This window comes from Symphalangus syndactylus, chromosome 14 (genome assembly GCF_028878055.3).
Source record: "Symphalangus syndactylus isolate Jambi chromosome 14, NHGRI_mSymSyn1-v2.1_pri, whole genome shotgun sequence".
NCBI classification, from domain to species: Eukaryota; Metazoa; Chordata; class Mammalia; order Primates; family Hylobatidae; genus Symphalangus; species Symphalangus syndactylus.
In genome coordinates this window covers 25,966,613-25,980,026 of record NC_072436.2, presented here as the reverse complement: position 1 = coordinate 25,980,026, position 13,414 = coordinate 25,966,613, and the positions used below count along the sequence as shown (strand labels likewise).

The following is a 13,414-nucleotide window of genomic DNA, read 5'->3' as shown; positions in this document are numbered from 1 at the left end:
CCTGGAGGCATCATGCTACCTGACTTCAAACTATACTACAAGGCTACAGTAACCAAAACAGCATGGTACTGGTACCATAACAGAGACATAGATCAATGGAACAGAAGAGAGCCCTCAGAAATAATGCCGCATATCTATAACTATCTGATCTTTGACAAACCTGACAAAAACAAGCAATGGGGAAAGGATTCCCTATTTAATAAATGGTGCTGGGAAAACTGGCTAGCCATATGTAGAAAGCTGAAACTGGATCCCTTCCTTACGCCTTATACAAAAATTAATTCAAGATGGATTAAAGACTTACGTGTTAGACCTAAAACCATAAAAACCCTAGAAGAAAGCCTAGGCAATACCATTCAGGACATAGGCGTGGGCAAGGACTTCATGTCTAAAACACCAAAACCAATGGCAACAAAAGCCAAAATTGACAAATGGGATCTAATTAAACTAAAGAGCTTCTGCACAGCAAAAGAAACTACCATCAGAGTGAACAGGCAACCTACAGAATGGGAGAAAATTTTTGCAACCTACTCATCTGACAAAGGGCTAATACCCAGAATCTACAATGAACTCAAACAAATTTACAAGAAAAAAACAAATGACCCCATCAAAAAGTGGGCAAAGGACATGAACAGACACTTCTCAAAAGAAGACATTTATGCAGCCAAAAAACACATGAAAAAATGCTCATCATCACTGGCTATCAGAGAAATGCAAATCAAAACCACAATGAGATACCATCTCACACCAGTTAGAATGGCCATCATTAAAAAGTCAGGAAACAACAGGTGCTGGAGAGGATGTGGAGAAATAGGAACACTTTTACACTGCTGGTGGGACTGTAAACTAGTTCAACCATTGTGGAAGTCAGTGTGGCGATTCCTCAGGGATCTAGAACTAGAAATACCATTTGACCCAGCCATCCCATTACTGGGTGTATACCCAAAGGACTATAAATCATGCTGCTATAAAGACACATGCACACGTATGTTTATTGCGGCACTATTCACAATAGCAAAGACTTGGAACTAACCCAAATGTCCAACAACGATAGACTGGATTAAGAAAATGTGGCACATATACACCATGGAATATACTATGCAGCCATAAAAAGTGATGAGTTCATGTCCTTTGTAGGGACATGGATGAAACTGGAAAACATCATTCTCAGTAAACTATCGCAAGCACAAAAAACCAAACACCACATGTTCTCACTCATAGGTGGGAATTGAACAACGAGAACTCATGGACACAGGAAGGGGAACATCACACTCCGGGGACTGTTGTGGGTTGGGGGGAGGGGGGAGAGACAGCATTAGGAGATATACCTAATGCTAAATGACGAGTTAATGGGTGCAGCAAACCAACACGGCACATGGATACATATGTAACAAACCTGCACATTGTGCACATGTACCCTAAAACCTAAAGTATAATAATAAAATAAAATAAAATAAAAAGAAAACTCAGAAATCTTCCTTAATGACTCTGAGTGTCACCAAAGATGTTGACTAAAAACCTAGAAAAATAAACTATCGACTAAATTGTTTTATTCAAACATGTATGTGTATAAGGAAGGTCTCATCAATTTCAACAATAGATAATGATAATCATGACAACTCAAAATATTGTATTTAGTCAATATATACTCTATGCTCATTTTCAAAAACTTTTTTTTATTTTTCAGAAAAAGATAAGTCATTAACTATAACACTAAAGAGTGATTTAATGGCTGGGCGCGGTGGCTCACGCCTGTAATCCCAGCACCTTGTGATGCCGAGGTGGGTGGATCACGAGGTCAGGAGATTGAGACCATCCTGACTAACACAGTGAAACCCCGTCTCTAATAAAAATACAAAAAATTAGCCGGATATGGTGACACGTGCCTGTAGTCCCAGCTACTCGGGAGCCTGAGGCAGGAGAATGGTGTGAACCCAGGAGGCGCAGCTTGCAGTGAGTGGAGATTGCGCCGCTGCACTCCAGACTGGGCGAGAGAGCAAGACTCTGTCTCAAAAAAAAAAAAAAAAAAAAAAAAAAAAAGAGTGACTTAATTTGTATAGCTTTTAAAAGTTTCCCTAAAAAATAAAGTCATGCATAGGAAAAAATTTTCATTGTTAGAATCTTGTGTCCCAATTTTTGTTTTACATAAAATATTTCCCAAAAATATAGGCAAAAATTAATTTTATGATAAAATTGGCAAAAAAAAAAGTCAGCAAGGAAAGAAAAAAACAGTATGATGAATGATGCTGAGTCAACTGATTAGCTAGCTGCGAAAAATTAATTTAGATCCCCCTCTTATGCGGTTCATCAAAATAACGCCAAATATTAACAGATCAAAGAGTTATATGTTTGGAAAAAATTTTTAAGAAAAAATGTTATCTGCTCTTTAAGTAAAGGATAGAGCTTAAAAATTATATACAATCACAAAGGAAAAGATATGTAATTGAAACACTAATATCCTACATGTTAACTGGTCCAAGAACATGAGCAGAGGATTTACCAAAGAAGAAATAAAAATAAGTACTAAAACATGAAAAACATTCAACTTCACTAATATTCAAAGAAATACAAATAAAAACAAGGTGCCATTTTTAGTCTCAAAATAGCAAAGTTTTTTTAAATGACAACAATACATTCTGGTGAAATTTATGTGAGAGAAAAGCCACTCTCATTCACTGCTGATTTAGGGTGTAAATTGGTATACCCTTTCTAGAAACTCAATTAGCAACAGATAATGAGCCATTAAATGTTCACACCCTTTGATACAGTAATCCATTTCTAGGAATCTTAAGAGGACAACCTAAAATGTGAGCAAAAATTTATGCACAAATATGTTCATTACAGTAATATGGATAATAGCAAAATCTTTGAACTAATTAAATTTATATAAATAATTTGGAATTCTTTAATTCATGGTATGTTAGCAGAATGAACAACATGTCATTAAACATTATCTTTACAATGAATTTTTAAATTATATAGAAATGCCTGTGATATAAAATTACATGACAAAATTCAAAATTACATCCATGTAGCATGACATTTAAAAGTTTTATAATGTGCACATGCTCATAAAATTTCCATTAACCTGCTTTACACTACCACAAGAAAATGGCTTTTCACTGAATTTGGAGGGTGTATGTTGGGTGGTCTGACCTAAAATTCAGGCTATGTGGCACAAAAACAATTTGCTGTGTGGCTGCTAATAGACAGTCACTCTCAAGAAGAAGTTTAGGTTTGTGATAGAATCATTTCACACTTGAGCAATCATAGGCAGCTTGTTCAAAAGAAGTACTAGCAGGAATTTATTTAATAGTCATTACTGACTCCCCTGAGCAACAAAGGACTGGCAGTAAATGTATGTGCATGAATGTACATGGGTGTGCACACACATTAATATCCATTTAGGATAAGATATGGCTTGGATATTTTGTCCCCTCTAAAACTCACATTGATACGTGACCTCCAATGTTGGAAGTGGACCTAGTGTGAGGTGTTTGGTCATGCAGGAAGATGTTTCATGAATGGCTTGGTGCTGTCCTAGCAGTAATGAGTGAGCTCTCACTCTGAGTTCACAAAAGATTTGTTTAAAAAAGCACCTCCTCCCTCTCTCTCTCTTGCCCCCTCTCTCACTATGTGACACACTGGCTCCCCTTCACTCTCTGCCATGACTGTGTGCTTCCTAAGGCCCTCACCAGAGGCAGATACTAGCACTATGCTTCATGTCCAGCATCCAAAACCATGAGCCAAATAAACTTCTTTTCTTTATAAATTACCCTGTCTCAGGTATTTCTTTATAGCAACATAAATAGACTAATACAGGATATTAGGAAATATCCTAAAATATTAGCAATAATTTTCTAAGTAGAGATATTTTAGAATTACACTAATATGGTACCACTAGACATACAGGGCTAATTACATAAAATAAATATTATTTAAAATTCCTTCCTTCAGTCACACTAGTCACATTTCAAGGGCTCTATAGCCACAACAGCTAGTGGCTACTGTATTGGACAGTGCAGATGTAGAACATTTCCATCGTTACATAAAGTTCTTTTGGAAAGTGCTGTTCTAGAAGTTTTTTTCATGTTCTTCTTTATACTTTTTCCAAATTTATTACAATATGCATTGTAGTATATTCCACTTATTAACAGGAAAAAAAACACTATGAGAAAAGAAAATGAGGTTAAGAGAGGACACATTACACTAGAGGTGCAGAGGATACATTCTGTGGAGAGAATCCTGGGGATATCATACTAGGTGAGGAAAAGCAGGTGGTCACACAGGCACTCAGGGAAGAACAGGAAAGGCTAAAAAGAGATATGAGAATAATAGACATTCCAAGGTAAGAAAGAACACAGAAATTCTAACAGCAAGGGTGGGGAAGGAGGAAATTAGGAAGAAGTTACAGGTTCTTGTCTCTTCCCACTCACCAGCCATTACAGCTGCTGACCGCTGAGCTGGCTCAAAAGGACATTTCCCCCGGCCACTCTCAAGTCTTTCAACCTGCTGGAACCTGGACACGTCCTATAGACCAGAAGGGGGCAATTGGTTTAGGGGTCATAGGGAAGGTTCATGGTGAGAATTACAAAGATGGTCAGATGAAGGAAAAGGTCAATTCCCATTCCTCTCCCCTTCCACTCCCCACCCCCAACTATCATCCCCATATTACCAGTCAGCTATTCCTGATGCCCCCATCTACTCCTGCATGTCTCATCTCTGCTATCCTTTGTTCATCAGTTTATTCCTCCTCCCTCAATTCCCCCAGCAGCCAACACCCACATGCCCTGATGAAGAAATTCCTAGGACAGCCCAAGAAGCACCTAAGAGGCTGAAGGTAGGTCTTTCCTCTGAAACACTGCTGAACTATAGGGTTTGTAACTGGCTGGAGAATATGCTACATGACAAGAAGGATCAGGAAGAAAGCAGGCCTCCTGAGGACTGGAAACCTTAGAAAGGACAAAGAAAAGTGCAGGCTGATAAAGGACCATCTGAAACCCAGAGGCCTAGAGAGACAAGGGCCATTCTCCTCCTATTCCCCACCCCAAGGATGAAAGACATACGACCAAGGGCAGAGGACAGGGGAGCCAGCAAAATCAGTAAAGAATGACCTGAAGCTCAGGTCAGAATGTGAGAGTTTGGTAGGTAAGTACCTTCCTTACCCAGGGACTCCAGAGGGACTGACATGGGCAAGGAACAAGAGGTGTAAGAGCTTCATCAGGGCCAGCCAGAAGTTACCTTGGTCTAGCATTTGGCACTAAGAGAGGCTTCAAGATAACATCTAAAAACAAGGATGATTTCAACCCAGGACTGAGAGGGAAGTTAAAAGTGGCTGGTTGAGAGTCAAAGTCATGGCATGGAAATGCCAGGTATGATATCTTTAGTTCACAAACTGGGGTGGGCATATGGTGTCATTGGAACCTAATTACTTTCATGGTAGCTGTTGCAGAAATATCAATATATATCCCCTGAACATAAGTGTACTACTGGCCCACTCCGATTACTCATCTCTTGTTCTAGATGGCAAACAAGGTTCTATTTTACTGAGAGTCTTGAAGAAGGCCTGTTAAAACTTTTGAAGTCCCCAAAAAGGGAATGCTGGGTCAGAAGAGTCTACTGGAATGGAGGACTCTGCAGAGGCACAGGACTCCAGCTGTGTGACAGTGGGAGCATCCTCATCTGAGAAGAAAGATGGGTTTGGTGAGAGATTGACAAGATGGTTGGGCACTCTAGAGATGTGGTACTTACCTGCTGCTGCTTCCCTTCTTACCTCTCACCTAAACCATGGCAGTAAACTCCTTTCTCCACATCATCTAGCCACCCCCACCAACCAAGTTATTCTAATACCCACCCAAGATTAATCTGAAGTATTGGTCACTGACTTAATAATAAATTTTTGTGCAAGAGAATGAGAAAATAGCCCACCATTGCCTGGAGTACAACCTCATTAGCCAGACCTACTTATTTTCAACTACTTCTCAAAATGACCTTTGTTCTATCCAAACCAGATCACCTGTTATTCCTGGAAAACAAATAATGTTTTCTATGCCTATAACTGCTGCCTTACATTTCTCCAAGGACTAAAGGGATGAACTTTTTCTCAGTTCTCATTCTCTTTAAACTTTATGCACCATTTGATACTTGTGACTCACTCCCTTCCTTGAAATATTCTATTCCTTGACTCTCCTGAAACTCTGCCCTTCTGGAATCCCTCCTATCTGTTATTTCTCTATTTCCTTCTTCTTCTTTCTAGCTCCCACGTGTATCCTAAGAATCTACCCTTAGTCGCTTTCACATATGCTTCAAAGATCTCATTCATTCTTTCCAGCCAGATATTCTTTGCAAATCATTCCCCAAACTCTCCAAATCTGATATCTTCTAAACTCTAGCCCATATTTTTATTTGACTGCTGGACTTCCTCACAGAGATTTCCTATCTGCCCCTTAAAACTCAATATGTTGAAACTAGTTCTTTTTCAGTTTTCCCCAGCAGCATCATCATATCATCCAGGTTTCTAACCTTTGAGGAAGTGAGCCTCCTATTAACTAGATAGGTTATGATTATTGCATGGTCAAAATGACATTTAACTCAGGTCTGAAAGCGACATGACCACTCCACTATATTATCTATCTGAATGTTGAGATTCTTCATTGTATCGTCATTGTGTTAATCAGTAGCATAGTCTCTGGAAATCAGCTGTGGTAAAGCAAAGTCCCTGAAGCTGAAAGCCGGAGCTGGACAGGAAGGCTCTCTCTGAGCTATGGGTTGGAACTGGTCCTTTGGCCTCGGCCAAGAGGAGTTTAAGGCATAGAAAGGACCTTTCCCAGGTGGCTAAGAAAAAAAGGAAAGAAAAGAAAGATGGTTCCTAGTACATGAAACACATCAAATGCCACAAGAAATTGAAGACAGATAAGGTCTTCCGGGCTGCAGGCTAGACAAAGGGACAGGATAGTGGAACAGAGCCAGAGACAAACACAGGTTTAAATTTTGGTTCTGCCTCTGCTAGCTATTCAATCTTAGACACAATACTTAATTTCTCTGAACTTCAGTTTCATTATTTGTAAAATGGAAATAATACCTAAATATCATGATGTGGTGATAAGAATTAAACTTAATCCTTAATGTAAAATACCTAATATCAAGTCTTCATCAGAGCAGACACTCAATTGAATGGCTGTCACTGTTGTTGTTTGTTGTTGTTGTTGTTGTTAGAAGTCTGACATTTTTCTCTGTTAACTGCTGGAGGTCCCTCAACAAAACAAATTATGATATTTTCCTCCAATGTCCAATGAGCTATCACTGAAGGACAGCACTTCACAGTGGGAGCCCTTAGGTCCAATGCTTGAACTTCCTTTTTGTAAGAACCTTCATTTCTCCACAATCAACTTTGAGCAAGTTGCTATGTCTGGAACAAAGCTCTCAGATAATTGTTTATATACGGTCTCAAAGTCATCAGTCTAGGACACGAGAGGTTCAGCAGTGAGGATAAAGGAAGAACTTGGTCAAGCAGACTGGGGCTGCTGGGTAGTAGGATAAGACAGGTTAAGGCAGAAGAGAACTTTCAAAACGTCTACAGAGCAGACAGGATGTGGCTCAAAGGGTTACCAGAGCTGACCTCTTGCGGCTAGTCTCTATATTCTCCTTCAAACAAGCCTTGACCAAAGGATGGGCCCTCATTTCATAAGCCTGCTAGACAGGAGGTTTCAGGAAAAGAGCTGAATTCTTGGGAGATCAGGACACAGACCCCTGGCTTCACTCTTCATTGCTGATGTTCCTCAAGAAGAGATACGTATCCAAGTCACACCAATCCTGACAGGTATGTCCAGAAAGAACATTTTCTGTCTAGATACCTTATGTAACAACCACTAGAGTCCCACCTCAGAGAAACAATGAAGAATTAAAGGCCCTAGGAGACTAACTTAGAACAATCACACTGTCTATAAGCCATGGCTCTGGTATTCATACCCATGGGATCCCCAAGCCTGGCAGAATGGAAAAGGACAAATATGGCAATGGCAGTACCACTGCTACCTTATAAACTTAAGGAGAACTGTAGGGAAATTAGACCTCAATGTTACCTGAGAGAATACAGAGATTTTCATCAACACCCTGAACTGGGAACCTTTCCAGAATGAAGGAGCTATCCAGATGCTGGTAGGGAGCCTGTATCACCTGCATTATGAAAAGGACTCAACATAAGTCCAACCCACCCCAAGGGAGCCCAGGGGGACTAACTGGAGCAATCATGCATATGATTATGATTAGCATCCTAAGCCAGAGATATGAGGGTGGTATGTAACAAAGAGGGGTTTAGAGATACACACTGACTTGATCCAGGTGGCAAGGATTACTGAGAAGAGTCAAGACTGCAGAAGAGTCAAGACAAGATCTACAGTTAAGGATTAGGTCAAAAAAAAGGGAGCGATTATACTACCTCCTATTGCTCTACAGAGCAGAAAGAGAAGCCACTGGATATAAAGCATATGTGAGGCTTTTGATTCACCCCAGGGGCTTGTCACAAATGTGAGCTGCCAAAAGACCAATGCTGACTACTGTGTAACAGATGGGAAAAGCTGAGAGTTCAGAAACAGTCATCAGTCCCAAAGATTATGACTAGCCTAGATGTGATTACGGATACACATGTCCCAAGCCTGCCTGTGTTTGAGGCTGGTGATGTCCAGGCCTTCAGCAGCAATAAACAGGATCTATAAGAAAACATGACTGACAGAGTGTCCACCCTGAAGGCAAGATCCAGAATATGGGGCCAGCAGATATTACATTAATGGAAGTGACATCAGAAGCCATGAGAGGAGACAGTCACAGCCCATACACAATGAGGTTGGCAGTGGAAGTAGGAGAAGGTGGTAAGAGACAGTCACATGCTATGAAAGGAAGAAACAGGCAATGGGCTGCACTAATTAAGAAATGGACCCAGGCTGCCTGGACAAAGCATACACAGGGCAAGGGAAACATGAGTTTCTGGTTTCTGAAGTCTCTCCCTGGATTTCTTGTTTCCCCAGCCCAATCAGCATCCCTAACTTCCTTAACTATCCCACTACGTCTCTCTTTACACTTTGTATACCTTACCCTCTCCAGACAACCTCCCTTTCCCTCCCTCAGTGGCTTACACATACCCTCATCCCATGAGGACAGCCCCTACACCCAATGCTTATCATGCACAATGGTTGCCTTGACCATGGCCCCATCATGGTCGCTCACAGAAAACCCTTCCCATCCTCCCACCACCACCCCAAGTAACTCACACTGGTGCAGGCACCCTCTCCCTCTCCTCCCACCCATCACTCACAATAACCCCGCACTTCGGATCAAAAGCGAAGGTGCCACAAGTGAGGAGGTGAGAGGCATTGGCAATGGCGAGAATCTGGACAAAATTGTGACATTCGTCCTGGGGGTCAGAGATGGTTAGAAAGAATCAGAAGCAGCAGGTACGAGGAAGGGTAAGGTAACGTCAGGACAGTCAGATGAAGCTTTGGGATCAGAGATGATGGGTGATGGCATGGTGTTAGAGTCTCTGCCTGGGCCCACTGGGATGGGAACATTACAGGGGGACTGAGAGTCAGGGCTGGGCCAAGGTCTCAACTGACACTCAAGACAGGGCTCAGATTTACACTTACCTCTTTCTTGCCTTTCTTCCTACAGTTCTGTCTGTGAGCCTCAGGAACCATCCAGTCAATCTGAGAAAGGAGAAGTGATCATTTCACCCAGATTCCCCTAACATCAAACTTCCTCAATGTTAGAGGATATTAAACTGTTCTATAACCTCCATCAATTTGGGAACTTCAAAAGTCCCCCTAGAGCATTGTTTTTCAAATGGAGGTCCCCACCCATTAATGAGTAATAAAATCAATTCTGAAATCATGACCAACATCATTTTTAATGAGATAGAATATATCAAAATGTATCACATATAAGAGGTAGATATTGTTTCAAGAAAGGTTTCTTTCAGTACATAATTGTGTACTGGGCCACAATACACAGTATACATTGAGTATCCCTTATCTGAATTGCTTGTGATCAGAAGTGTTTTACATTTCAGATTTTTTCAGATTTGGGGATATTCGCAGAATACATACTGGTTGAGCATCCCTAATTTGAAAATCCAAAACCCAAAATGCTCCAATGAGCATTTCCTTTGAGTGCCATGTTGGCACACAAAAAGTTTCAGATTTGGGAGTATTTTGAATTTCAGATTTTTAGATTAGGGATGCTCAAACTGTATATAATAATGGTCAAAAAAAGTTTGAAAGGTGTTTCCCTAGAGTATTGTAATTTTTATGATCCCTCTGCCCATTGTCACCTGAAACCTGGTCACTATAGTCTCCTCCCCATCATCATGAACCTCCTTCATATCCTCCCCAGTCACCTTGACCCGCCATACTCTTAGCTAAGAAAACAAAGCGGATGATCTCCCCCCATGTCTCCCAACTCACCCCCTCCTACTACCCCTGCTGTTACATCTTTAGTTATTATGAAATCCCCCACACACACACACTCATAAAATCATAGATTTAATCACATGCTACGGGGTCAGGGGCCCTTCCCTCTCTTGTCTCTCACCCTGCGGGGTCTCTCCCCTGAGAAGGGCAGGGATAAAGCGAAGATGGTGTCCCGGGCGCCAACATAAAGTGTGTGGGAGGCAGGATCCACAAGGAGAACAGAGTAATTGTATGTGTGAGGGACAGCGAACCGGGTGAGATAGGAGTCAGCCTCTGGCAGGAAGAGAGGAGAGTGATGTTAGCCATCGCTTCCTAAGGGTCGAGTCCACAAGAGCAAAACCAAAGGGGCCAATTTTTGTTTTCTTCCAAGTACCATTTATTTAGCAGCCATGGGGGAGAAACAGAGCCTTGACAAGTGAACCAGAGATAGATGAGGCCAGAATATTTAGCACACAATCCAGTGGGTAAGTATGCTTTTTCTATAAAAATAGAGCACTAGCTGGACACGGTTGCTCACGCCTGTAATCCCAGCACTTTGGGAGGCTGAGGTGGGTGGATCACTTGAGGTCAAGAGTTTGAGACCAGCCCGGCCAACACGGTGAAATCCCGTCTCTACTAAAAATACAAAAAATTAGCCAGGCATGGTGGCGCATGCCTGTAATCCCAGCTATTTGGGAGGCTGAGGCAGGAGAATTGCTTGAACCCAGGAGGTAGAGGTTGCAGTGAGCCAAGATCACGCCACTGCACACCAGCCTGGGTGACAGAGCAAGACTCCGTTTCAAAAAAAAAAAAAAAAATCTAAACCTCATATCAGCATTCAAAATATTTATTTAAAGATTGGAATAAGTTGGCATGAATTTATCTTCCTAGCTCAATCTGTAGTTCTGAGGACCCTACCCTTGTACCAATACAGCTCTGCTCTACCTGTTTCCTCTGCTCAGTACCCTCAAGACGGCAGAATGGACACCAACCCATTCATTCCTAGATGTGCTGATGTGAGTCCCGCCCACTCCATCCTCCCACACCCATACTTACCTCTGTGCTGTATCTTGCCCACTCTCTCATGCTTAGCATAAGCCCTGGATCACCTAACTTCCCCTCATATCCTCAACTCTGCTTCACCTTGCTTGCCATCTAGACATCTCTGGATGCCTGGACATCAACCCAGCCTGGCAATCTCAACTTACTTTGTGGCTATTGCTCGGGTGCAAACTGAAACCCCAGGCTCTGGCCACAACTTCGCCTTCTGGAATCACAGCATCTCTATATGGCACTAGTCTGAGTTTAAACTCTAAACTACTATTAACCAGTCCAGAGTTGTTGCCAACAGGTTGTACTCTTGGCTTCACTGGTTCTGTCTGCCCAAGGTGCTAATGACACTCAATGCCCACTGAGAAGACAACAAGGTCCATGGCCATGCTCATACCCACCTCAGCAGTCTAAAAAGTGAATCGCCCCAATGATCACTTTTAACCTTGTGACGTCTCCTAGCTTCTTCCACATCTTTTCAAAGGATCATATCCCCCTCCTCTATTTTTCCTTCTGAAGACTTGAAAAATCATTTAAGCAGAACTTTACATCAACACATTGAATGGTTTACCAATATTCAATGTAGGGAATGGGCAGAGGCAGCAAGGAACACTGAGGAAGTTAGGAGAGTTAACGTGGATCCAATAATGGGAGAATGGGAGCTGCTGTCAGAGATGTCAGGGGAGCGGGAAGAAGGTTAGGAAGATTAGGGCTGTCAGAAGGGCCAAGAGGCTCGGATGATGTGTAGAATTGATAGGGAAATGAATTGGAGAAGATGGAAATGCTGACCTGGGGATCGGAATGGAAAGCTGGAGTAGAATGAAAGACTGATGGGTCTGAAAGCAGAGTAGGCGTCAAGCTGGAATGATGGACCCAGGTGTATGTGCGTGGAAACAGGGGACTAAAGGAGACGGAACTTCGAAATGAACGACCTCGGGCAGCCCCCACCCGAGCTCTGGGCCTCAGTGTCCCAGTCTGCACGGTGAGGACTGGACGCTCCTGCGGCTCTGGGAATAGGGCCCGCTGGGGCAGCCTGGGCGTGTCCTGGGAGCCGAGGCGCGAGGCCCGGGCTGGGGATGAGAGGCTGGAGAGGGGGGCGCGGGAGGGATGCAGAGAGGATGCGGTGAAGCGCGAGGGTCTCGCCCCGGTCCCGGCGGGGCGTGGACGGCGTGGAACGCCATACACCAGGCTAAGAGGCCCGGGTCCGGCCGCGCGGTCTGAGGAGCAGGTGGGTGTGGGTGTGGGCGCGAAGGGCTGAGGGCGTGGGCGCCCGCGCCTTACCAGAGATGGGAAGCGAGGTTCTGGGCACCGAGCGGGGGACGCGGCCGGATACCAGGCCGCTCAGCACCGCCAGCAGCAGCAGCGGGAAGGGCGACGCTGTAGGCTGCCCGGGACCCGGGCGGGGCTGCGCAGCAGAGTCCGGCATCTTTGGCTCCGCCTGGCCGCGAGTGCCGCGCAAGCTACAGCCTCTGCTCAGGGCCCCCGGGCTACCGGCCTCGGCCCCACTCGGGTCCTCTCGGCTCGGTCCGGCTCGGCCTGAGGCTGAGGGATGAAACACCGCCCGGCTCCGCCCCCTCAAAAAGGGGCCAATGGTCGGGCCTTCTTCTTCCTCCAGCCAATCGGGATCGAGTGAAGGCGGGGCTGAGGGGAGGCGAGTCCTAACCCAGGCAGAGGCGGAGCTAGACCCAGGTGAAGGTGGGAGTTCTGCCTCGGAAGTGAGCTGGGGCTGCCACTCAAGGACCTCGAGTGGCGAGTTTGCTCTGGCCACTCCGAAAACTCAAATGCCCATAGCTGTACTAATAAGGAAAACTTACTAATAAGAGAACGTGGATACACGCACCAAGTTTCTCAAAATTAATACTTTGCAAGCATTTAAGGACGGCTGCCTATGTGCTGGGCAGGCACAGTGTAACGCACGCGCACAC

General features: G+C 43.7%; 1 protein-coding gene across 6 annotated transcripts in view; it reads right to left on the bottom strand.

Annotated features, from left to right (window-relative positions):
- SEMA4F (ssemaphorin 4F) overlaps positions 1-13,049 on the bottom strand; it is a 29,969-nt gene extending 16,920 nt beyond the window's left edge. Inside the window, exons 1-5 of one of the 6 annotated variants that reach the window (XM_055240636.1) lie at positions 12,771-13,045; positions 10,582-10,733; positions 9,639-9,698; positions 9,311-9,409; positions 4,437-4,530 (exon numbers count right to left, since the gene is read on the bottom strand). In XM_055240636.1, coding sequence (XP_055096611.1) covers positions 4,437-4,530; positions 9,311-9,409; positions 9,639-9,698; positions 10,582-10,733; positions 12,771-12,915 — 550 coding nt within the window. In that variant the 5' untranslated portion in view covers positions 12,916-13,045. Of the gene's footprint in view, positions 1-4,436; positions 4,531-9,310; positions 9,410-9,638; positions 9,699-10,581; positions 10,734-12,770 lie in introns of all 6 variants that reach the window. The other 5 variants (XM_055240638.2, XM_055240639.1, XM_063616578.1 and 2 more) reach the window with 5 other exon arrangements.
- Positions 13,050-13,414: the final 365 nt, after the last annotated feature.